The sequence below is a fragment of the Colossoma macropomum genome, unplaced genomic scaffold, assembly GCF_904425465.1.
Source record: "Colossoma macropomum unplaced genomic scaffold, Colossoma_macropomum, whole genome shotgun sequence".
Lineage (NCBI taxonomy): Eukaryota > Metazoa > Chordata > Actinopteri > Characiformes > Serrasalmidae > Colossoma > Colossoma macropomum.
In genome coordinates this window covers 27,151,520-27,179,514 of record NW_023494801.1, presented here as the reverse complement: position 1 = coordinate 27,179,514, position 27,995 = coordinate 27,151,520, and the positions used below count along the sequence as shown (strand labels likewise).

At 34.5% G+C, this 27,995-nt stretch overlaps 1 protein-coding gene across 1 annotated transcript; it reads left to right on the top strand.

Annotated features, from left to right (window-relative positions):
- Positions 1–774: 774 nt before the first annotated feature.
- Positions 775–26,654, top strand: LOC118821445. The gene is made up of 6 exons (XM_036590051.1): positions 775–973; positions 15,566–15,898; positions 20,159–20,392; positions 23,343–23,444; positions 24,889–24,972; positions 26,326–26,654. Exons 1-6 carry the CDS (start codon positions 919–921, stop codon positions 26,514–26,516), a joined length of 999 nt encoding a protein of 332 aa, XP_036445944.1. The 5' UTR covers positions 775–918; the 3' UTR covers positions 26,517–26,654.
- The last annotated feature ends 1,341 nt before the right edge of the window (positions 26,655–27,995 follow it).

Here is a 27,995-nt window from a genome sequence, read left to right as displayed (position 1 = left end):
ATGTGGTGATTTTTAGCTAAACAAAAAAGCCAAGTCCATTCAGACATTGTGTACAAAGGTTATAGCACATTTAATAAGTTGTATATAGTTCAGCAAATACATAGAAAACCTCGTATCTCCAAAATGGTAACTTTACAGGAGAAGGAAAAAACCTACTTTACTTTTAATGTAAGTCAATGGAACCAGACTTTTTCCCAAGTCATTTTGGGCCATTTCTTTAGGTCCATTCATCATGAAATTTACAATCAATGTAAAGGGCAACAAGTATTTTCAAATAATGCCAAAAACTGAAAAACAACAAAAATAGAGATACAAGGTTTTCTTTTGACAGCAGCGATATTCATTTTCAGAAAAATGCCACAATTAAGTTCTCTGTAGAGATTCATTAACTTATTTTCACTTAGAAATGTAATGTAATTTGACTGGGGTTGTTCAAACTCTTGCCTGTGACAGTCTATTTTATCATTTTAATATATTTTTTTATTATTATACACCAAAGACATTACACATCATTACAATTGTGGAACTGTCTGTGCATTTAAGAGTCAGTGGAAAAGTCTAAGAGTTTAAATAAAGTGCTCACATGGCCATGCTAAGCTCTGAAATGAACTTTCCCTTACGTACAGAAACTGTTAATTGTAGAATTCTGTCTATTTTATTTAGAAAGAAAAGAGGAAGTGAGCTCTTAACCAAATGTAATGGTACTTCCCCTTTTCTTGCAAAAGCATTTTAAGTCATGTAAAATATTACCCAATATCAGCCTCAGAGTGAGGGAGGAGGCAGTGTTTGAAAGAAAAAGAACTCAGAGTCACAACTGCTGTTTGACAGCAGGTTTCAGAGAGATAACGGCTGTTCATTTTCTTACACTTACGCTTAAAGACTTTCTGATGTGTGATTTCCTTCTCTTTTCTGGACAAAATGAAAAAGTTGGTCATCTTTTCAGTCCTGGTGATGTCCACAAGAGCTGCCATGGGTAAGTTTGTTCCTATAGCATGTTTTATTTTACACTTGTCTACTTGTCCTTGAGCATTAAAAAACATTACTTTATTATTATTTACAGACACAGTGATATTAGCATGTCACAGTGATCAAAACTTACATTCAGTTTTCAGGAGTTGTAAAATTGAAAAAAAAAATGTGAGAAGGAAAGTTAGGCATGATTTTCGCTGCTATTCCTTGCTGAAATCCAGCATATGTTGGCTTTCTGGAACATCTCCACTTCCACTCTGGTCTGTTGCTCTCCGGTTAGTTCTATGCTGCTTCTGGAATAATTCAATGGGATCCGCAGGGTAATAAGTTTGAATCGTCTTATTAACGTAAGGTGATCGGGTTTGCATACTGTTTATGTTTTTAACATATGTTTTAACATATCTTTAACATATTTTTAACATACGTGCCCAGTTTTCCCCCTTTGTTTGTATTTGTCAACTCGCGCTACTGTATCCAGGGCCGGAATGGGGCTAGGAGTTACAATTGTATAAAAAAGTTTGAAATCCCTGGTCATATTATATGTTTTGCTGATTTTCCAACTTAGAATAAGATCCCACATGGGAGCAAACTTAAATACGGTACATTTTCTGTACACAATTTCGTTCTTGCTGAGGCTAACATATTGGAAAACATAAAAGATACAATTTAAAATGTACCGTAACTTTTGCCCAGACCATATTTTATGTATTATTTTATCCCGATATGATACATTCAGCAAATAAACAGTAATGGTGCATTAAAATGTGAAAACAAGTCTGCTCTCTGTAGAGAATGTGTACTTATGTTTACTTAGAAAATCACAAAATTGCATGTTATTTGTCAGTGGTGCACAATAGCGGCACGCTGTAACTCCGGGGTCACCATCTTATCCACAAAGCGCCGATGTGGCTGCAGGTTTTTTATTATTACACAACACAAGCACACTTTATATAACTAATCACTTATTTTAAGACTCAGCCCAACTAAGTAATTGGAATAACATGTGATTATGCTTCAATGGAATAAAAACCTGCTCTTTATGGATAACATCGATGGCCGCTGCTTTAACTGTGCATTCTCTGCTACCTTTTTGCCCTTTATCAGCTGTAAAACTCATCTGACTTTGCTCTTTGCCTAAAGCAAAGACCAGGAACAACAATACAAACTGAAAATGAAAGTTTTTGAAAATAAACACTACAACAAATCTTCTTCCTTAAAAGAAAAACACACATTCTCTTGTATACATGTTAGTGATAACTAAAGCAGTAGTTAACTTAATAGTTTGATACCCCTGCTTTTAGTGTTCTTAATACTGGTTAATTACTTACTAATTAGATATTTGTAGCCTGTCAAATGAAAACTGGAAAAGCTTTTGTGAAATGTGAAACAAATGTACATTGCCATTAGTGTCAGACAGCCCTAGATGCCGAGTTTCAGAGGCCATGTCTGCCCACTCTACCACACTCATTAGCTAACAAACCAGGCTGTACCACTTGAGCAAGTTTTCATTGCTCAACATGGCAAAGCATTTCCTTGACATGCATACTGACCGTTCGCAGGCCATCAAATTTGCATACAGGCAGGTGGCCCTCAAAACCAAGCTACAGCAAAAAAATCCACTCAACAAAGTGGGTACAACAAACTTATATACTTGCTGGTAAATGTGCAAGGATTATCTCTCATCTCATTTCCTAGTTACTAAATGCTTTGATGAAAAGTCTTAAGTTTTTAAGATGTGATGCCTTAAACTTCATGAACATTTGTTAACCAGCGACCACATCTTGCTCCGAAAGACTCATTCATCAGTGCAAGTAACTGCTTTCAAAAGTGCATTTCCTGTCGGACACATGAAAACTGCTGCACGGAAGTGTGGATGGCCAATCAGAATGGAACTGGAAAAACCCAGATAGTTGTGACCGTCTTAGCATGCAAAAGATACGAAATGTTCCCTGTAAATCTGTGGGTGGAGTGTCTGAGGCTGAGACTAGACGGCATATGACGATTTAATTATAAAAACAGACAAGCTTATATCACCAGCCTTTTCATTATCCACACTTTTGCCAATTACTGCATCTTCCAAAATCACCGTATCTTCCATGTCAGACTCTTCCACAAGGATACTTTGTCCAGTTGTACAGAATGCATTGTGCAAAATACAGGTGAAAACACAGACAAATACTGCTCATCCAGTAAAATAACAGAAATAATCTGTTATTTGTTGTTTGTTAACAGTATTACATATATACATCATCTAAACCGCTTATCTACCACTTTTTGATGTTACTTATTAAGCTCATCTACCAAAATGGGTTCTATATGATACTGAAAAAAGGGTTCTTTGTCACATAGTAGTAGTGGAACCCTTTTTAGGTGCTATAGAACTGTTTTAAAACAGTTCTTTTGTATCATAGAGGAGAACCATTTGAAGATTTGATGCAAAGAAAAATGTATGCACTCAAATGGATCTTTGAGTGTTCATGGTTCTATAAATAACCATTGTCACAGTAATTCACCCTTAAAGAACATTTTTTAAAAGTGTAAGATGCACATGTACAGCCTGAAAATGAGATTAACCCCAATGTCTCAGTGGTGAAACATTTAATAGGATTATTTTTAGATATGATATGACATCTAATCTATTAAACATTATTATTAGCAAACAGTCCCATAAAGCTGTGTTCTCAAACCGGCTCTCAGGGACCCCAGACTGTCCACGCATCTATAAAACCATTTAGACCCAAAAATATTCATGCTTATGGTCTGCTATCCATGGCTTGCTAGCTCTGAACCATCACCCTATAGACCGCAAAACCATTTGAACAATGTCATACCACTTTGACAATATTGCATGTCTGATTTTGTGTGTTCAAACAACAAACCAACATTACCCAACTTTGTAGCAGATTTACTTATGTTTTGCAGTTGTAAATTTTGACATTAAAAAGTGTCTGTAGAGATTTACTAAATAGGCACAACGCTCATTTAAAAGAACCTATAAAAGGGAGCTCTCACACTTTTTGCCTCTTCACATGTGCATTTATAGTAGCTTCCCTCTCAAAGCGTAAAATAGAGAGAGGTGATTATTATTATGAAACACTTACTTGGATGTACTAAGAGTGAGGACTGGATAGGCAGGGACATTGGGCCTCATTCACCAACCCTTCTTAAGAAGAAATTTCTTCTTAAACCCCACTTATGCAGTTTTCATGAAAATTTTGACATTTACCAATGTTTTCTTATTTGAGATTTGTCCTCAGTTAGGAACAGAATCTACACATAATCAAGAGCAGAAAGGTGTGAACAATTCTGAGCTTTAAGAACACATCATGGATCTGAAATAGACCTTTCTTAGGACCTTTCTCAAGAAAACATTTAAGAAAACACTTAGAATGATGTCGGCTTACGAGGCCTGTTGAGATACTGATGACTCAGTTAAGTGTGACAGAACAGTATGCAATACTATCATGTACGTAGTACGGATGGTGCTCCAACTACAAATGTGGTGAGGCAAAACTTTTTCCACAATAAATAAATAAATAAAAATATAAATACAGCTGGCTAAGTAACAAAATGCAACTAGACCACTGACTAACTAACTACTGTTCATGTCATGCTAATAATACACTTTTATAAAGATACAAACCTGTTCATGAACAGCATCAGTAGGTTCAATTTCAGATCGCAAACTCTACTAGTTAACATCTCTGAAGAACACCGGGCTGCTTTCATACCCAGTTCAGTTTCTAAAGCCTACTCCAAAGTTTTTGTGATTTGGTGTCCTTTTAATTTGGTTTGGTTGGGGTTCACACTGCAGCAGATAAAGTGTACCAAATTTACCCCCATGAAAATAGCAAAAAGAGAAAATAGAGACGCTTGTCATTAATGTGAATTACAGTCAAAGCAATAATAATAAACCTTACTTAATATCTGTTTGGTTTACCAATTAAATTGAACCAATCAGGTTGCTGATGCTTGGCGAAAAATATGGCTCATCTGCTGTTATTAGCAGCAGCTTGTGTTGCAGGAATGATGAGGGTTTTTAAAGAGTAAAATGTTAAAACAGGCAGTGCAGCGCTGATGTGCACTGAGGAGTGCGTGCTCTGGTGTTGAATGTCCTTGTTTGGTGTGGACCTTTATTAAAACACATTTCCCCAAGCAGCAAACTGCAGCAGGGGTCACCTGTGATTTTTGCCGGACCACCGTTTAGTTGTTTATTGTAGACCTGTACACTGGTGTAGTGTCACATCAAAACAGACCAAACTATAGTTTCTTTTTTATGTTTATATGTCGGTGCTCTGTTCAGTTTGGTGAGAGCGGAGATTTTCTTTTTGATGTCTGCATCCCGAACTAGAAAGTGAAGTCAGAAAGTGGTGGGTCATCACCCCAGTACTTTGAAAAGTGGTGAGTCAAATGCCTGCTTGCCCCCGCTGTTCCAGCAGCCCTGGTATGCAACAACATAGTACCAATAACACTAAGTAGGAAGCTCACACTTTGTGTTGCGCTTAACAATCTATATTGACTATATTGATCTACAGGTTGGGATATTCATTGTTTACACCTTAAGACCCAGAAACAGCCATGTGTCAATCACATATAGCAATGATTAATGCAATGAAGCCTTTCTGTGCTTAATTAACACCACTAGCATAATGCTAATGTCTGCTAGCATTGTTGTAGTATTGTTCAGTGTTATGTTACCACCAAGCTAATTGTGGACTACTTAAGTAATCAATGGAAGCTGTAGTTAATTGTCATTTGATGTCTGAATAGAGATTGAGTTAAGTTATTTGCTTGTTGCAGGATAAAAATAATAATTTCCTGTTAGCTATTAGCCTGTTAGCAGATTTTTCATGTCTCTTTTCATTCATGAAATCCATATTTGCACAAAACTTGTGAAATGTAGTGTGTTACAAATTATTTTATTAGGTAGTTAGTGACAAAAAATTCTCTTAATGCGTGTAAGTAGTTAAAAAAAAGTTGTAAAAGTTAAATCAGGAACAAACACAACTAATTGTTAATAGCTAGCAGGTTGCCATGAGCATTTCAGTAGAAAACAACTTAGGCACGAGGCAAGTGAGATAACATGTAGTGTTCATTTTCCATTTTAAAACTTTCCAAAAGTGGAGCTGCAGATGTGACATTATTTCTGGTCAGGAAGCCTAGTGACCAGTCAATACTCATAGTGAATGGACAACGATCACTAGACTATATGGGGCATTGCGGGAACTTTTAGGTAATGATAATTCCAGACCCTTTTTTCAATTTTTTTTTAACATGCCACTTCAACTCACGACTCACAGCTGTGAATTAATGTGAATCACAGCTGCATTACACAAGTGGTCACTCATGGCAGAAGTGGAGGAGGGAAGAGTGTGGAGCAGATTATTCCAAAGGGAACACTCACCCTCGGCTAGGCTAGCCTCACTGTGCTAAGCGGTTGCTAGTGCTAACCGTCTTGACAATGCAAAATGTTTTTTATTTTTTTATTTTATTTTTTTTTTTAAACGCTTGAGCATAAAGTACATGACATTTGTGAGTAATTGCTTTGTCCTGCTTCTGCTGAGGTGTGTTACCTTTCTTTTTGTCGTTGTTATCCATGTAATCTTTAGCATGCTAACTAGCCAGCTAGCAGAAGAAAGTGAAAAAGTTGTATCAGCAGTCATATAAAACCTGAATCCCAGGAAATCAAATGTTATGTTTTTTAAGTGTTTGCTATGCTGTACAGTTTTGTCTGCCATTACTTTCTTATTGCAAAAGTGCATCAACTCGCAAAGATTTCTGGATATCGGTCTGGTCACATTATTTTTTAATTAGATCTAAATATGGAAATTAAAAAAGCAATGTTTCAAAACTTTGTTATCAAAATTGTCTTTTGCAAATGATTGTGAAAAGCATATACTAGAACTCTTTGTAATGAAATTACTTATCATTTTTGTACGCTGTGGCTTCTGTGCTTGCTGCGGTTTATGTGTGCACTGTGGCAGAAATGTCAGCCATTCTTTGATACACTGCACAAAGCTAAGAGTTTATATTCAAAATCATATAATTTCCAAATGATAAAAGTTCCAGATACACTCAGGACAGAACTCAAGTTTGGTTAACTCACCCCTCCAGCTGAAAATGACCGTCAAAATAATGAGTAGTAATTTAATTGAACTCGGCTACACAACACCGACATAACCAGGCTTTAAACATGCAATGGCAGATGTCACATGCTGTCAAGACTGATAATATTTCAGTAATAGCTTCATGATCCATAATGCCACGTATAATACAACAAATCTAATATAACAGTGTAATGTTCCCATTATCAGTAATTGTTATGCCTCCATCTCTGCACTGTCAAATGAATGCTTGTCTATGAGCAAAATGTCAACACATTACCAAAAAATATAGATATGACAAAAATGCTGAGGTGTAAATTGTTTTCCTGCAGCAATATCCAATTCATGGGCTGTGGCAAGACATTTCAAGTGTAAATATCAATACAAGTGTTTTATTTTATGACTAATGTAACTCAACCTAGACTACCTGATCTATTGTTTCATAGAAATGGGTACACATGTATATCTATTTGTATACATATAGCTTACTTCAGGTTTCTTACTTACTTGCAGTTTGAAAAAAATGCAGGAATGTAAGTAAAATAAACCCAATTCTTAAAAAGTTGGGGCAGAAGGTAAAATGCAAATAAAACACACTGTAAAAAAATGCACTAAAAAAACAGTAAAGAACTGGCAGCAGGGTTGCCAGGAACTTACCATTAAATTAACGGTATCCTACTATTGTAAAAATGTGCAGTTTAATACCGGTTTTACATTTACAGTATAAAACTGCTAGAGGTTAACAGTTCATTACCTTTTTTTTTTGATGGGGTTGCAGTAACTTTCCTGACAGGTATAGCTACAAATTTTTTTCTGTACTGTTAAAACACATTGTGTTTTGACTGCTTCTTAATGTTGACAAAAAGGTAACATGCATGAAAGGGTTAATTCCAGTCATGTGACTTTACAAAATGAGACAAAAGCAGAGTATATCTTGCAAAATGTGTTGCTTTGTTACAAACAAAGTCTTGATAATTCCACTTGCAAACCATTTGCACTTTTGTCACATTAGAAAATGTAATTTCAACAAAGGAAAGCATTTAGGCATGAAAATAAACAGCAAATTAACTTAGATATTACCCATATAAAAATATCTGTTTAATTGATGAAGGAACACTCTGTAAAATAAGGGAAAAAATATGGGTAATAAACTGCCAGTACATTTTCTGTAATTTTACGGATATTTTTTACAGTGTATTGTTAAAGCCTGTTGTCTTTGAGTGTCACGTCAGCATAAACTTGAAACTGACAAAGATCTTTGTACAACAGTCTATAGCTGTAAAATCCTGTCTTGTCTTGCTTTGTCTTTCCTTGTTCCTGTCTGTGTCTGCCTTTATCTTCCAGTCTGTATCTTGTTCCATATGCTTTTGTTTACATCTGCCATGTGCTTTTGTTGTTTTGGTCTGTCACCTTCCCAGTCATTTGTCCCACCTGTGTGTAGTCAGCAGCTCCGCCCTCTTGTTAGCCCTAGGTGTTTTTCATGTGTTCTTTTGTCTACTTATTCCCCTAGATGTGGTCTGTTCCTTGTTTGGTGTTGTTTATGGTATGTTTGTCATGTGTTTTACTGAGGTCGAGTAGTTATTCCTGTGTATTTTATTCTCTGTTCTTTGCTTTTGGTGGTTCTTTTCATTTCTTTAGTGCATTTTGCTTTTCTTTTGTTTCTGGTTATTTATTTGCTACTTTCTCCATAGACAACAATAAAACTGCTAGCTTGCACACGTGGATCCTGCCTTCTCGGCTTTCAGCTTGTTACAACATGTATGACTACATTTACTTTTCAAGGATTTCCAGCCAGCTTTGTCAAGTCAACACAAAATTTGCCCACAAATTTCCCTCTTCTAGTTTTACTTATTATGAAAAATATAACTAAATCATATTAATAGTAGACTGCCATTGGAGTACACTTTGAGAGAGAGTGATGTCACATGGTTGCACTGGACTCAACACTTGGCCTCCTTCACTGATTGAGTAATGGCAAGCTAAACACCTGGAAACAACTAAGAAGGTTGATTGGAAGAGATGTAGCTAGCTGTTTCTCCTTCAATAGACAAGAACCAAGTGCAAGGTCCAGTGCAACCATATGAAATCACACTGCAACAATGGTGACTCACTATTAGAGGCATTTTGAATACATGTTCTAGTTAACTTGATTTATACAACATATTTGAATACGACTGGACTTTATAACTATATAAAAGCTTCAAGTTTCATCAGTCATGGTTCCATGTGAATTGAGTGTGAATACTTAACCTTTCAATGAATTTCAGTATGCATGAAACTTCTCTTTGATACTGAAGATTGAAGCTGTATGTAGAAAACACAAAAGCAGGCCTGTTTAAGAAAGGTGGCTGCTCTTACAGATGATGTGTCCCTCACAACTGACCATCCAGCATTCACTACAACTTGCTGTTTTCTCACATAAACATAACAAATGAAGAGGCAGCAGGGATAGTGTTATTTTGCTGAAGTACAAACTTGTTGTTGACTTATGCAGATTCTTTATAAACATAGCAAGCAGTAGCAGCTGAGGAGTTTCCAGTAGGGTGAGCATCCTCTTCATGTCAGCTGCAGTAGCAAACAACTAGAACATGTGTCAGTTTAACTGTTTAGTTAGGCAGAATAACAACAGCATGCATCACACACATGTATCTGTCCCTCACTGAAGTACCAGCATCGCTACTCAACAGATTCGTTAATTTACACTCTTCAGAGCCTGTTATATTAAATAGTCTATCAACCTTAGGCCAGCATGCTGCAAATGCTTTCAGGCCTCAACTAGCAATACTGCATTAGTGTGGAATTTGATGTAGAGAGAAGCTGTTATGTTTGTCAGGCCAAACATTGCATATTGTCGCTGTCAAATAAAAAAAACAAGTATCTCCAATATAGTAACTTTACAGGAGAAGGCAAAAACACTCTTACCTTTCAATGTAAGTCAGTGTAAAAAGATTTTGTTCAAAGTGATTTTAGAGCATTTCTATTGGTCCATGCATGATGAAATTTTTGCACAATGTAAAGGACAACTGTGTGTTGAAATGATGTAGAAAACAAAAAAATTGACAAAAATGGAGATACATGGTTTTCTTTGGACAGCGACGATGTGTAAAACGTTTACTCTGACAAAATTGTGATTTCAGTTTCAAAAAAACACTGACATGACCACAGAATTCAGCTGGAAGCTAACTTAGTTAGCTAGTTATCAAATACTCCCTCTCTCTCTGTATTCTCCTCTGTACATCAAGTTCAGCCAACACAAACCAAATATAACAAAATCAAGTCTACACTGTAAAAAGTGGCTCATCAGATCTACCTAAAAATGACTTCATTTGGTAACAAGCAATTGAACTAGTTATATTCAACTTAAAAACCTAAATTGATTGAAAGAAATGTTCATTCAAAGTATTTATTTAGGTTGAATAAAACAAGTTCATTTACTTGTTACCACATTAAGTATTTTTTTAGGTAGATCTGACAAGCCACTTTTTACAGTTTATGGCAATTGATATATTAACTAATAGATATTAATATTGAAGGAACTTACTTTGTCCAGTGTTGCACAGGAAGGAAAGGCAAGCTTAAAGGAAAATGCACTGCTAAGATCGTCTTCAGTCTTACCAGTTGTTGAAGGTTCTAAAAGGCCAAAAAACGTAGGCTCCTACAAAATGGTAATGCAGATGATCCAGGAAATGTTACAGTTGAGTTTTGTATAACTTCACAAGCAAAATGAAACACGATGCAATAATGTAAAACATGAAGGTGGATGAAAATCACAACGAATTGTCGATGAGCTGCTGTTATCTTTATATCACACAACATCTGTAATGCATTAGTTTTACAAGAAATAGCTGTTTTTAAGGATAACGTGATAATACCGTAAAATAACAAAAATAGTCAAAATCTCATGAAATAAAATATTTTTTGAAGATTTCTTTGGAAAAACTCGAAATTATAGTTCAAATACTCTCATTAATGTGATGTTAGCACTACTGTAAGTGGTATTAAATCTAGTGTGGAGATGTCAAAGTACACCTGGGTTAGCCTGGTGCTAACATTTTATACTGATTCCCCTAGAGATGCTAGCGAAAATTAGCATTACTATACTAAAAGAAAGCAAATAAAATATAGACTTTTCAAAAGAAAAATACTTTATAGTAGAAACGTTTAGATGACTTCGCTGACTTTTAACCTAATGAATCACTGTTTGAAGCAGACACAGTGTCCTATCTGACAGAAATGGGCTTACTATAAAAAGCACAGGAGCCAAGCATGTGGTTATTTTGTGCTGATCATATGTTAATTACACCAGTGTTCATTTGAATGGATTTTTTTAGTAAAATGTTGGTTCACTCAGAAATTATTGCCTCTCTTAGTAAATCTGCCCCTTTGCTGATAGAAGGCTAATGGCTTTTGTTGGGTTTCTGTGATAAAATACACACTTATTCTACAACTTCCTAATTCAGGTAGTCTCCTGGGTAACATAATGCAATGAAAAGTAATCAATTATGAAAGATTTTATGAGGCTGACATATCCACACTATGTTTGAGAAGCATTAGGCCCACTATATCACAGTTATAACTCTGAAAGTTATGAGTTACAGGAATAATGTGGACTGAGTCTATATGTGTTCATAGGTTCTTCACTAGCAGCAACTTTTTCCCTGGTTATTGTGCAATCTGAGTATCTTTATCATGATGTTTCCAGCATCCTGTTGAGTGATTCAGTCATGAAGTATGAGGGGTGATCAGATAACAAGATTACTCAAGATTACAGTATGAAAGTGCAGCAGAATGACATGATTAGATTGGTGGGAATGTAACATTAGGGTTTGAACCCTGCTCAAGTACTATTGTTTTTAACTACTACCCTGTAATGATGCTTTTAAAATGATGACTATTTTCATTCCTGATATTGGGACAGATTCATAAAATGCAGCACTGGATTAACCCTGACCATTAGAGTAAAGAGAGTGGAATTTACTGATTCATAAATAAGGATTACTGGCAAGTTTGATCAACTGCGCAATGTGAGGCGTGGCCACCTGTTTACTTCATTTACATATCATGGTAGCCATTCATAACACAACGTAATCCTGCAACAAATAACGGCTGAAGCGCTCTGATGGTAATTTTCCTTCTATGCAGCTGATGTCTATTAAATGTTTTCTACAATTTTTAAACCTCTTTGGCCACACATGCAACAAAATGCACATACTGATTAAGCTGATTGATTCTCATCAGCTGATTAAGTGATATGTTTTGATCTGTTTGGATGGAGCGGCATGACAAACCTTCTAACTGCTGTTTTAGGAGAACAGAGGAGAAAAAAAGCCTGGCTTAAGTAGAATTTTAGATCTGCAGATTTTCACAGGCACCAAACTTAAAACAGTCTCTTACAGCATTCAATTCCATTGAAGAGTAATTTGGCATGTTGAGATTCTAATTACGTGTTCAAATTGATTTTAATTTTACGTGCAAACATTTTAGCTTTAAATCCAATTTTTCAAAAAATTCTGACCTAATTTTTACTAGTCATAATATTTACTTGTAGAATTTAAATTTACACGTGTAAACAGAATTCCTGAGATCAAGAAAAATATTAAATAAAAGCTAAAGCAGTTGCCATAGTAATTAGAATTTCAACATATTAATTCATGTTACATTTTGAAATGTTTAATTATAATAAAAATTACCAAATATTAAACTTTCATTCATGTTAGAAAAATGTTACAGCATTTATAATTTATAAAAAAAATATAATATATGTGTTACGAATCAAAACAGGTAATGGTCAGTACCAGAGAGCAGCATAACCAAAATAAGAGGGTCATCCAGAGATAAACCAAAAACTAGATCAATGGAAGGAGTTGGCAATACTTCACAATGAACTTAACTAAAGCCTGGGCCTAAATACTGTCTAACTGATTAAATAAAATGACAAACAGGATGCATCCTAGGTGTGTGACAATATGTAGGATGCATCCTAGGCAGAAGGTGTGACAATGTGTACACTTTTATCCACAATTAAAATTTACATTTTAAAATCTTATAACTAATTTTTTATGCACGTCATTTTTTATAGTTTAAACAACATTTTCTGATAAAGAAACTTTGTTTCTTGATTGAAAGCTAAAAGCTTCTTTAGTAAACAAGTTCCTATTGTTTGTAGTGCTGCATCTGAGAATTTTGTTTTTCTTTGATTCTTTTCTTTTTGTTTCCTTTGGCAGCCAACCAGAGCTTCACTTGGCATAGGTCTTTAATATGTATGACCTCTATTACAGGTCAATTCTGATTGGCTTTGCCTAGGACACAGGTGAAAATACTGCATCATTAAAAAAGATATTGGTGCACAGTCCTGGGCTGGAGGTTAGGGAACCAGCCTTGTGACCAGAAGGTCACCGGTTCGATCTCCTGAGCCAACAGTATGTGACTGAAATGCCCTTGAGAAAGGCACCTAAACCCCAACTTCTTTTGTTGATTTTCTAATAGAAAATAAGTTACTACATCCTCTACAGAGATATTTCAGCATATTTTAGTGCACAATTACTATTTATTTGACAGACTCAAAAATGAAACATAAAATGTGGCCTGCATAAAGGATGTTGGCACATTTTATTGTTCATGTTTTTTCAGTATTTTAAACAGAAATTGTGCACTAAAATTTGCAGAAAAATGCCATAGTTTAGTTTGTTTTCAGTAAAAGAACTTGTTTTCACTTGTAAAACATGACAATATATATAATTTGTAAATTGCATTTATTTATTTATGTATTTATTTATTTATTTATTTGATTGTTTACATATGTCATACTTTAATAAAGATTTCAGCCCCACAGTGCACAAAACCTGTGCTTATCATTGCAATGAATTAGTCAATAATATTTAATTTTAAAATTGTTTTTGCATTTTTCTTTAAGGAGAGGTTAGTTAGATTTCTGTGTACACAACAAAATAAGTAAATTAATAAAGAAAAAATGCACTTGTGGCACATCCAATCAGAGGCACACTATTTTAAAAAATAATATATCCCTACTCATATTGTCATTGCGATATCCAGGAGCTTTACAGAACATATTACATAATTATTATTCTAGTTTTCAATTTCAGTTTAGTTTCAATTAATTTTAAGAGTGTGCTAATAGTTTTAGTTTTGGTTTTATTTATCTGAAATTTTTAATTTAATTGCATTTCATTTTCTTATGATGAGATTCGCAATGCTAAATTAGAACAACAGCAGATTATTTTAGGTTAAGCTAAATGCCTCAAAGACATCTCCATTACATTGCCCGAAGACATCTCCTGGACATTACCTTGACTTTGGGGATTCACTTCTACACCATCTTTTTTTCCCCTCCATAACACTATTTCATTTTTCTTGCAGTGGACATTATACATTCTTAAATATACAAGTTCCTAAATACTTGGCTTGGACATATGATTTTAGAAGACACTGTTAATTGGTAGAGAACATATGTGGATGTTTCAAGGTTTTAAAGTCAACCTGAAATCAAAATGGACCCTTGTTTATTCCCATTTGTTCATGTCATTGGTCTTTTTAAGCACAAGCTACTGTGTCATCTCTGTAATCTTTAATCAAAATGTAGTGATTTTTGCCTGCCTCTAAACACCATCCAATGTTTGATTGCATCACAGTGTTCCAGCAGCAGGTAAAAAATTATACTAACCAATAATATCTTAGTATGTTCCCTTGCATCACCTTTCATCATGTCACTTTACTCTTTCACTTTCGGTGTGTGAACCAGTTGTAAAATAATCACTTATGTGTTATTTCAATTTGTTTATGTTGCCAACCTGTGTTCATGTTAACCTGAGTGAGGTAGCTCAAATATCAGTAATATTTGTACTATTTTCTGAAGTTCTACAGTACTATAAAGTTGTAAGGGAGGTCAGATGATGATCAACATTCACACATACAGTCCATCTCTTGCTCACGCATTAGGTAGTTACACTCATAAATGGATTCATTTTTACTATAAGCTGAAATTTTATCTTCAAGTCTTCCTCTCTTGCTTTTGCTGAAAGTGTAAGAAAAGCATGGATGCTAAAAGTCTAGCCTGCTAACTGGTGCTTCACCTCATCTGTTTCTTAAAAAATGTAAAAAATACATATTAAAATTAAGCTTTTAACAAACAATGTCTCAGAAACTAATAAAAATGTAGCAGTACTTTAATTATTGACCATAATCACTTTTTTTCCTATGGATCACCCACTTTTCATGCTTCACTCAGAAATATGTCACATTAAAGATGAAAAATGCCTTCTGATTTCTGATTCACACTGACTGTAAAAAGTTCTTCACACTCAGACCTTTCATTTACAAAATGATTCTTCAAAGAATCATCCATTAAAAGTTCTTTAGGGAACCAAAAATGATTCTTCTATGACATACAGTCATTTTACTGTCTTATTAGAGGTGTAGAATAAATTTAGTTGTATCAGATTAATAACAATGTTCTTGCTTTTCTTCCTCTGCAGGTTTGCTGTTCATGAACCCTGTTTGTAGATTTGCTCAGAATGATTCATGTTATGGAGCTGTGGGACGACCACTATACCTGCAGCTGGAATCTGAGGATCAATTAGACTTAAAGAAGAACATCAGTGGAACTGCTTCTGGATACATTTTCAGATTTAAAAAACAAAAAATCACACAAAACCATTCAGATTATCCAAGATGGCAGTTTGTTACTAATAACAGCACCATGATAATAAACAGTGCAGAGAAAAGAGACTCAGGAAGATACACTTTAGATACATTTAATTCAACAGGAATATCAAAAGGCATTTATCATCCCCAGCTGGTTATTGAAGGTAGGTCTACACAATCTCTAATCACATCACACAGCAACAACAATGTGTATAGTTACATGTAAAAGTCTGGGCACCCCTGGTCAAATTAGACATTTTGTTGATTTTTAAGTGAAAATAACATATCCCCTACAGAGAACACACTTCTGCACATTTTAATGCACAATTACTGTTTAGTTGCTAAATTTAACATATTGGGAAGAAGAATAAATGTAGGTGTATATTTTTGTTATGTTAATCTCAGCAAATAAATAGAAAAATAAAAATAAGATGCCATATTTAAGTGTTTTCTCTTTAGAGGATGTGGTCACTCATTTTCACAAGACATGTAATTTGACAGAGATGTTCAAACTTTGTATATGACTGTAAAACAACTTACAAATCAATTTATTTGCTTAATCCACTGCCTGGGTTTTATAAAGCCATTTTTGTTTACATTAGAAATAAAGTAGATAATTACTTGAGCTGTGGCCTAGACTGAGCAGTAATCAAGACTAAGCAATAATCTAGACTGAGAAATAATCTAGTTAATTATTTCATTTTACTTAATCAGATTATGCAGATTATGTTGTAACAACTTTTTTGAGTAAAAACTATTCAATTTTGATGCATTTCTAGGTATATCAGCTTAATTATATTTTGTAAAATTTCCAAGTGTAATTTTCACTAAATTTGGTCATGTTCATTCTATTTAATGAATTTGTGTAAATTTTTATAAACACAACTTTTGAGTAAAACTATTCAATTCTGATGCATTTCAAAATACAGTTACTCATTGTTTATTAGCTACATCAGCTTAATTATATGACAGAGCATTTAATAGTAATGTAGAACTTTATATGTTATTTCTTCATAAACTATTTTCACAAATTAAACTTTAACTAGACTTATTAATGTTCAATCTATATATATGTATAATGCATGCTCAAGGCAATGACTATCATGACAAAAGAAAAATTAACAAAGTGACTTTAGTAGGTCACATAATGTGCATATTAGGATCAACTGAAATATACATTTGCTTTACCAATATAGAACAACACTGAAGTTTAGGTAATAAAACAAGACTGTAGACAGAATAAAATAGAGCAATAAAATAAAATAGAATAAAGCTAAACTGTTAGTACTTCTGTTTAAGCACTGCACAGGTATTATTGCTTGCGTATCACTGACAAGTAAGCAATAAGTTCTTGCTGAATGCAGATCTGGTTGCTATGGCTCACATTTTTACAATGTTGTCTTAGGAAATCATTTAAAGGCTAGCGTGTCACCAACAAACTCTCACACAAAACAGTTACTTGAATTTTAAAAGAGATTTAGACAAATACAGCCATTCTTGTTTCATGTGACTTCAGCGCTGTTCTAAAATTCGTTTTTTAATTAGTTCACTTTAGTTGAGCACACTTTAGGGGAGAGCTTTGCAACATGCACTGGCATGAGGACTGCACAAATTCATAGCAGTACTTCCGCTCATTGTGGTCAGCCATATTCAGTGTATAGATTACTCCAAGCATTACTGCAGTCTGGCGCAACTGATTTGATGTTTTCTAGAATAGTGTCTCCACCAACAACAACGTCAATGTCTTCATATTCTCCAAGAGCCCCACCCTCTTTTTGATGACATACATGCCCATTTTACTCCCAAGATGTCATCACCTTGAATGTCCTACAAATTAAATCTTGTTATAAATACTTACTCAATTGTTCTACTTGTTCCATTAAGAGTAAGTTCAGCTTATTTCTCATTTGAGCTCTTCTAAAATACTTAAACTTGACCTCCTCTAAATACTTGCAGGCAAATACTTATACAAATACTTATTTTTTATAATTAATGTAAATACAATCAGCCCCCATCTCCATAAAACTCCCTTCAATGGTAAAATACACATCATACAATGGGGAGTTCTAGTTCACCCTGCGCCCACTAGCACCTACAATCTATGTTTGGTGCTAACATGCTAACACACCAATGCCTCGTTTGGGTTTGGATTTACTGGGCAGCTTAACAGTGGAGGTAAGAATGGTGTGAAGAGATGAACAGAAATCATGAGGAAATGTTAAGATGAGAGATTACTTGCAGTTTTATGTAATAGTGATAAATGGCAAAGTGAATGCAAGAGTTTCAGCTGTTTATGTTTGAGAAGTGCCATACGGCACACTGAAAATATACATACGACGTTACATTGTGAGTACCTTGTTATTGAAAATATTGCCAACATCTTACATTTTTTAATTAACCACTCATGGATATTGTATTGTTCTGGCTGCCGTTCTATAAAAGCAAGAGAGCACATGGGGTTGTTTGTTGTCATATATAATAGAATGGCTGTGATTTGTTCATAGTCACAAGCCAAAAGACATTGATAACACTCTCCCTCTCTTGTTCCATTGCTTTATTACAGACACTGTACACACACACACACCTCAACTGATACAGACAAAATAACTTTGTAATGAAAATGCATTCCTAAAAGGCCAAAGCACATCTGGTTTTTAAATGTGGCTGAAGCACAGAAAATCAGTTGAACATCATTTTTGCCTTTTCATCAATGTTCTCAAACAAGAGAGTTGATAAATTCATTACAATGTGTATTAGCCAAGGAGTGTGTGTACAATGTGTGTAATGTGTATTTTACCATTGAATAGTTATATATGGAGTGCTAAATGGGAGAGGGGGCTGATTTTATTTAGCAAATGGTACAAACAATTGATATAAATACTGTCTGGGATGCCTGGAAGCCACACAAAAAGTATTTTGAAGAGCTGGAATAAGGTGAACTTACTTAGAAATTAGAAATTACTAATTACTAATTACTAATCACAAACTGGTGTCCTAATTTACAAAGAAATCTACACACAATGTCGACTTCCATGCTTAACCATATTCATTTGAGCTATTTTGACTTACCATGTACTAAATAAAAAATTCATGATCCTTGTCAAGATGAGGACAAAGAGGTTTGATGATGGCTTCTCTTTTCAGGTGGCCATCCTTCCTCTGCACTTATTAATTGCATTTATTAGAATATACCTTCAGCTGTTAAAAAAAAGTCCTCAAAACATTTCTTAAAGATTATGGTTTTGAGATTATTCAACTGTACCATGAATGTGGTTTCAAGTGGCACCATTGTGCACTAGAAGTCAGCACGTATCCATTACAAAGACAAAAAAAATCAATAAAAGTGCAACATGGTCAGTAATAAAGCAGTCTCATCACCTCTCCCATCTCCTATTACACATCTCTATTCACCTCACTGCCAAAAATCTATATTGATATTTATTTGATTTTCTTTTATGAGACTTAAAACTATTGTAAATGTTGGATCAGTCTTTGAACATACAAAAGACAGTCTCATTATTTTGTAAATGATGCCCTATGTTCACAAAGTAATCATGTTCATTCACTAGTTAATTGAATGCATGTAAGTTATATCCAATACTGTGTTGTGTGCAGGTCTATAACCATCAAAACACTGTAAAGTATATAACATTAACGTTAATGATTGTATTCATGCACATACCCAGTCAACATCTCAAGTGACCTTAACATTTCTACAAAAAAGAAGGATATATAATTAAACATTTACAGTTAAAAACATTGCGATCAGCTTTAGTACGTTTAGTGATAATTTGACTTTCTGTGTCTGTGCTTTGAATTTGCGTCGGTTTGAACTAACTTAGCTAGCCAACCAGGCAAGCTTTAAGCCATGTTAAGTCCTCCCTTAACCTTAACTTTTTGGCAATTACATTTATCTGCCTAAATGTCATGTATATGTTTTATGCACGTCCATAACGACAAACAATAGACAGTATACAATATTCTACCTTGTAAATGTAAGATGACAGAGTTTTCTCAGATAAGCAAAATGTTCTCTGAGGTGAGGTGTAAAAAATGGCTGTGCTGTAATCTAGTCTGAGCAGTCATTTAGATTGAGCAGTGATCTAGACCATACAGTAATCTAGTTTGAGCGGTAATCATGATTAAGCAGTAATGTAGACTGAGCAGTAAACTAGTCTGAGCAGTAATCATGATTAAGCAGTAATGTAGACTGAGCAGTAAACTAGTCTGAGCAGTCATTTAGATTGAGCGGTGATCTAGACCATACAGTAATCTAGTCTGAGCAGTAATCATGATTAAGCAGTAATCTAGGCTGAGCTGTCATCTAGACTAAGCAGTAATCTAGTCTGAGCTGATTTCTAGACTGAACTATTAATCTAAAATGTGTTGTAATTTAGACTGATCTGTTGATCTGTAATTTTCAGCTGTGGTGTCTTCAGTGACTGTGACAGACAGCTGCTTATCTATTGAGAAGAGGAAAGTTTACTGTTCCTCTGATGGAGATAATGTGCGCTACAACTGGACTTACCCACATATACAACTGGCTGATGGGAACCAGACTCTTCTGCTGGACAAAGAAGCTACTGGAAGTGTGACCTGCTATGCTGAAAATCATGTTAGCCGTGGACACAAAACTATTGAGTTGCAGCAGTGCCCTGGTAAGTCAAGTCTTTTTAAGATTTAAATATGATTATGCGAAAAGCAACAACAACAACAACAACAACAGTGATGCAGTGGTGATAAGCTACTAAGTTCAAAGGAGAACTCAAAGCAGGTTATGTCTGACTTGAAATCACCCCTCCATGCCTTTACGATTTGAGTTGGTCATTGTACCATGTGGTACCCAAACCTGTTCCTGGAGATCTACTATCCTGTAGAATGCAATATAAACCCAAAACTGATTGAGGTCATCAAGGTTTAACCCCTTAATCTGGAGTCTTATTATTGACTTATAAATCTTAAGACTTCAAACTTACTACTATGAATAATTTCTTAACTGTATGTAACTAATGCATAGTTACAATATACTGTGTAGTTATGAGAGTGAGGAATCAAAGTGTGTGCCCACATATCACACAGTCATGTGCATGAATAATTCTGTAATTCTTTAAATATAGGTGATACAGTTTAGGAAAAATATTTAAAAATTAGATAAAGAAAAAAAACATCAATGGGTTAAGGGGTTTGTCAAGGTGTAGTTAGTTCAGGGTCAGGGCTAAATTCTGCAGGGTGTTGGAGTTGGTTTGAACAGACCAAAGGGCAGCATTCATAAGGCTACATGATGTCTAAAGCCTTTGATGACAACATAAACCGACATCAACTTTAAGGACTTATTTAAACAAGCTTCAGTTCTCATGAAGGTCGCTATTGTCCATGATCGTGTTATTTTATCTGACACCTGATATTTGTTGGAAAAAGCCTTGTCTTATGAACTCTGGCCTTCAGTAGAATGTTACCAACACAGCTAGCCTTGGTTATCCACCAGTGCAAAATGTGTGCTTTGTTTCATATCTATACAATCCTTATTCTTTGAGGCTTGACTCTTATTGTAAATATGACTACATACACATATATATTCTCACAGAAGCTAACATTAGTGATGCTCCATTGCTGTGTAATTACAGATCCTACGACCGTGACCCCCACTAGAACTTCGACGCCCAAGCGGACTCAGTCAGGCAATGGTACAAGTCTCACAGTATCTGATAAAGAGGCTCAGACCCCCACTCATAATCGCACCTCCAACCAAGACCCAGTTACTCTCAGTCCTGAGTGTAAGTGAAAAGCTCAATAAAGGTAGAGATGCCACAGTCTCACAAAATCAATAATTATCAAAACACAAGGTGCGATTACCTCTCTTGATTTCTTCAACTGGTGTAGAATCAAGCTACATCTACCATTTCTATAGTTTCCAATTAGTCATTTTACACTCTGAAACCCCCTTATTCCTACAAGAAAATCCCACAATGATTTATCTACTGCATAGAGGAGAGTGGGGCACAAACATGGGTTAAAATGTAACATGCATATTTTGTGTAGTAGAATATTCTCTTAGTCATGTTCTCATATTCCCATAGTAGCAACAGCTGTGATTTTTTTACAGATATTACTCCATAATCACCTTCAAAACTGTTTCGGTAGCACTTTGCAGATTGCTCATAAGGGGGTAATCATATGGTGATATTTAGTTATAATAACAAAAATTGCATGTTACTAAATATTATGTTATTCCATGTAGTGTTTATTGTGGTTGGTGATAAAATGATAAAAATAAAAGAAAGTTAAACATGTATAAAGATAAGTGTGTTGTAGTGTGATTTGGGCTTTTTCCAACACAACTAATTTCTGAGCTTTTTGTTGGTTTAATGCAACATGAACATAAATGTAATCCAAAATACAAAGGCAAAATCCAATATTTAAATGCAAAAGAAAAAAAAAACAATAAATACCATGATTGTCTAATTGTTTAGCATGACTGTCTAATTGTTTAGTATTACTACTAATTAAATTATTTTGTATCGACTGGAAATCATTTTTAAATCATTTTTACATTTTTACCAACTAGTTCCCACTACAATTACAAACGTATTATTTATGAACTATTAGAAATTTAACATATCATTTTTAGGTTAACTTATCTTATTACTATTATTTTACCATTTGATTGCCAACCTCTTATGGTTATAATTACCAACTTGTTATTTAATAGCAACTAAAAATTTGCATCTAATTTTTAGGTAAACACAGCTTGTTACCATGGTATTATTATATTTTTATCCAGTTGTTACCAATCTGTAAAGTGTTGCCACTGTTCTTATACCATAAATTATTTTTTTAATGTTGTTTCTATAAGCCACAGAATACATTTCTGTATTATTTTAGTTATGGTCTTGGCAGGTGTAACAAAGCATCATTTTGAAGCATGTAAACAACTCACAATAAGAGTTAGCCAGGCTAAAGTACAGCCAACACATGAGCGGGTTAGTTTTACAATGCAGCCTCCTAAAATAAGCAATGAGAGAAATGCATAACCCTCACATAAATTTGAATATTTTATGCACATATTTATCAAAATGCATAATAGATGTAATGTATATAAAATACGTTTCATTTTTTAGTTCAAATTTTAAGTGTTCTACTTTGTGGTTAAAATAAATTCACCTTCTGAAACAAATTCTTTTCACTAATTATTAAAGATGATAAAGATTTTTTTTTTATGTATTTAGCTTGGAACAACAACATAGAATTGTGTTGAATAAATTATATTTTACATTCATTTACCAGACCTTTTAGCGACTGTCACAACTAGCCTCACATATAGGGTTGCTCTTACTTTTTTGCTTTTGGCTGTAATTTTTCAGTTAAACATTTTTAAGCAAAAAAAGACAGAATGCAGTAGGTTGTGCCCTACTCTTCTTTATGTATTAAATTCTTTATTCCCATAATTTACTAAATTTATGTTAGCTTCATTGTCATTCTCATAGTTGTTGCTGTTGTTGTTGTTATTGTTGTTGTTACTGCTGTGGTCTAAATTTCTCATTTAATGTTGTTTTGATACCTTCAATGCTATCTTTAATGCCTAATGAGGTTCATTTCCACTTTCTGTAGATATGTTGCTAATAGTTCTGGGCTCTACTGTTGTGGTCCTCATCGTGCTGTCCATCATATCGTACCTTATTTACAGGAAGAAACAAGCTCCAAAGAACATAGGTCAGCTGATCTCAGTTTCATCTTTTTAAATGAGGCTGGATTGATCTGCTCTTTGTGTATTTTCCACTTATTACATAAGAATGAGCTGAGAAGTTTGCTACGTTTGAGAAAGTGAAACCAGCAGCACTGACTGGAGAACTCCAAACCTTATTTGGTAACACTTTACATGAACAATGCCCATATCATGGACACAACCATGCTATAAATGTCATGGCTGATGTCATATGCTGTCATGACAGAATTTGACCAGTAATATATCCAGTAATGACAGACGTTGTAAGGTTTAATGTCATGACAGCTATGTAGAGTAGAATTAGCATGTGACATAAGCTTATGTCATCTGTTACTACAATAATAAGATGGTAACACAACACTAAAAAAAAATATATATTATAATATAGGGATTCTTCTACCTAATTGGTTCAATATCAGAATTAAAAATACATTTTGGACTTTTAACTGACTTGGACTTTAAATTAAAATTCTTTGGCTTTGAGTGAATTGGATTTTATTTTATTAAAACAAATGACTCAGCATTCCATTTTGTCACAAACAAAACAATCATATCACTACTGAAACATTACTAAATGTTTTGTTTGTGGCTGTTATAACTCAAAAATTCTAGCCAGTATGATAGTAAACACAGTTTTGTATAGTTTGGACAGTTGTACACCAATAAAATCATAAAATATAATATTTAAAAAAATAATATTTTTCATCACAACCCAAAAAAGTTTACTTAGTTGCAGAAAACTTGTGTTTTTGATATTCATGTTGGGACTTTTACTTCAAAACAATGGAATCTAACTGCTCACCATGTGGCTGTGAGGGACAGGGATGCAGTCTCACTTCCTACTCTAAAATACAAGGGTGTGGCTAAAATAAGGCTCTGCCCACAGACTAAAACTCTTTGTGTTTCGGCAATGACATGAAAACATGGGAAAGCATTTTTTATATATTTAAAAAAATAACACTGAAGAAAATACAAAAAAATTAAGTGTTACTTTCACAAATCTAAATTTAGGATTTGGAGGTATGGAACAGCCACCTGCCAATAGAAAGTACTGTATAGTGGATTTTTTTGTATGTATTTAGCTTATTACTATCTCAATTAATGTCTTGGATTTGAATACATTGTAAACATATTCCTCTTAATTATATAAGTTTAAACCAATCCTGTAAAATGGTCCTGACAAACATGACAATCTGTTATGACAACTCATAACAGCGTGTGACATCTTCCATGACATGAACATGGCATGTTCATTTCAGCGTTATGTAGCAAGGTTAAAGTAAAGTGTTACCCTCCATTTGAAGCTGATGTAACCAATATTCAAATAAATATACATTGAATTAAGAGCCAATGATTGAAAATCATCTTTGTTACATATCATAATGTAAATGGAATCAAATGTAAATGGATATATGTGTTATTCATCCACAGGATCTTCTCAGAATGATGGGGAACTACTGTATGTTCAGGTCACCCATAAACCCACTGGTGGGGCAGACAAAACAGGTGGGAAAGGTAAGAGAGTCAATCATATACTGACCACAAGGGCCAGTGAGGCTCAAGGGGTTAGGGTTAGGTAATATTTATTTATATGCTTGCAAAGGAAAATGTTCATCTTGCTTTGGAGCAGCACAGTGACATTAGCAGGGTACTGCCACCTGGAAAGGGTAAGTGCTTTGCCCAAGGGCACAACCAGAGCAGATTTACTAAGAGAGGTGCCACTTACTGACAGTCTACTGACACTTTGTACTGGTGGGGGAGGCCACTTTAGCAAATGTTCTTCTTCCATGCAAATTAACACTGGCAACTTCATAATTAACATATGACTGGCATAATATAACCATGTGTTTGGCTCATGTGCATTTGGTATGAAAAACTGTTTCTGCCAGAAAAAAAACTTTTTATCTGTCAAACTGTGATTCCTTAGGTTCAAATAGTGACCTAATCTCTCAAGAGTTTGAAGAATTAGGGAGACAAAAAATGACATTTAAAAAGGTTATTACTTATTAAGAAAGTATGTAATTTTGGCATAATACATCAGAAATCCGAGAAAATAAGAGCATTTACTAAGAGATAAAATGTGCAAAAGGGCAGCAACCACCACTTTTCAGTCTCCACCTGGAACTTCCCTTCAATTCTTTATTGGATTAAACTAAACTCCAACTGTTATTGAGTCTTTCATGGGTTTCATTGACTTCCTTTTCCAGCATAACCACCACATAGTTAGATATTTTTTGAGGTGGTAACGAGGTAACATTACGTTTTGGCTCATCCTTAATTTATACAGTTTTGAGAAAAAGTGAGTCAACCTTATGTTATTGTATGGCATGACAATGCTTTAAAAAACATGGTCTATTTTTTACCCATGTCAAAAAGAAGCAATAATAAAGTTATAAATAAACAAATAATACAAAAACTGAACTGAAACCACATACTTCAGTCTCAAGGCACTGGAGCATGATACATTGTTATACGTATCACACATTCAGTCTCGAGACCACCCTCCATTTATTTATTTCTAGTCAAATGTTATAAAGTTAGAGGAAAATAAGTGAAAAAAAAAAAAACAGAATAAAGTTAAACATGTAATAGAAGACACAAAGACAATGGGACGCTCTGTCAACCGTGCCAGACCTGGTAGACCACCAAAACCGTTATTAGATAAAGTTATTTTTCATCTTTGAGAGACAGACAGTCAAGTAAGCCAAACTCCACTGTTGCTTCAGATCTGAAAAAAATCCACAAGTGTTTCTATTCATTCTTCCACTGTGAGAAGAGAACTCAATGCTATGGGTCTGAAGGGTTTACGGTCAAAAAGAATCAAAGAATGAGTTCAATGTTCCCTTGTATTGTTTTTTCACCATTTAGCTCAAGCTCAGGGGGATGATGTAGAGTACGCCACGGTCATCACTCAGCCCAAACAGAAGAAGAAAAAGCAGGCAGAGGATGAAGTTCAGTATGGAGAGGTGGCGTTCAACACTGGTGGTGCCAAACACCGGAGAGAGCAACCTAAAGAGCAGGATGAATGTGTGTACTCACAGGTTCACCACAATCGGTGAGGGTGACGCTGGTACAATGTAGAAAATACAAGGCCATAAAGTAGCTAAGCAAGACTTTGGTTACTGTCTTAAGTTGTTCTTATTTAATCCTTAGAAGTGCAAAGTTATTATTATGTTTTATGTTTGTGCTATTTTCTCATTTTTGTTTTACTGTTTACTATTTAGTTTTAATAAAAATCATTTACTCATGTAAGGAACTGCATTACATTTAATTTACATTCAGGTTCAGGTTTGCACTTTTTCTGTTTGTTTTGATGCCACCAAATGACAAACAAATGGCAAGAATTTAAAGAATGAGTAACACTTTATTGGGTCCCCACTCTATAGTGTGTTTCTAATAACTGTGTTGTTACATATTACCAATACATGCAACAACAATGTAACTACTGGTGATGTGTTGACCGTTACAGATGGTAATACAGTTGTACAGCTCATGTAAATATACATGTGTGTCAACTTCAGTTTCAACTTATGTAATTACACAAGTGTATCTTGTCAGTTATAGTGGCACATTTTCTCTTATGTAATTACACATGTGTAATTCAGTAATTACATTTGTATACACTGTAATTTTCCAACAACACTTTACTCTTTGAACCAAGAGGTGTGTAAATACATTTTAAGAGAACGTACACGACAACTTTCCTAACATTTAGCTAGCTGCAGTAGTATGCTTGTGTTGGGACGTATTAGCCTAACCAAAGTTCTGGTTTATACATTATATTATGATATATCTGTTTTTCATATTTCCCCAAAAACAGTACCTGGTTTACCAGTTTGGAATTTCACTGTACCTACATAACAATGATACACTTCAAAGTAATGATTCTTCAAGGGTTCTTTAGTAAGGAAAAGGATTCTATATAAAGGGCTCTTCTATTGTTACAATGTCAAGATTGTAACAGTAGAAGAACCCTTTTTGGTGCTGTTCTATATAGAACTATTTTCTTTACTAAAGAACCCTTGAAGAACCATCATTTCAAGTGTGTACACAAGAACTGCGCTTACTTCAAAGTGCCACTTTTACATAGTTACTGTCACAACACAAGCATACTACTACAGTTAGCTAAATGTTTGAATAGTAGTTGGTTTCTTGTGCAGATGCAGGTAATTACACACCTCTTGTTATAATCAAAAAAGTCTCATTGTAAAATAGCAGTTTATACAAATGTAATTACTCTATCACACATGCGTAATTACACAAAAGTAAATATGCTGTTATATATCAGAATATGCTTGTTACATGAGTAACTGATGTGATACTGTGGCTGTACTACTGTACTCAATCTTTAACAGTGAATACATCACATGTTAGTTACATTGTCATTGCATGCATTGTTAATGTGTAACTACACAGTTGTTAATGAGAATATAAAGCATGACACAGTATTTTTAATATATATAATACATATTAGGGGTATATTAAGGTCTCATTCTTTGTGCAGTAAAGCCCAAATTAGAAACCTCTTCTAAATGAGT

Excerpts from the sequence above, each read along its gene's own strand:
- LOC118821445 (XM_036590051.1), top strand. The coding sequence starts at position 919 with ATGAAAAAGTTGGTCATCTTTTCAGTCCTGGTGATGTCCACAAGAGCT. Across the intron at positions 974-15,565 it reads GTCCACAAGAGCTGCCATGG|GTTTGCTGTTCATGAACCCT; the intron begins GTAAGTTTGTTC and ends CTTCCTCTGCAG. Across the intron at positions 15,899-20,158 it reads TCCCCAGCTGGTTATTGAAG|CTGTGGTGTCTTCAGTGACT; the intron begins GTAGGTCTACAC and ends TGTAATTTTCAG.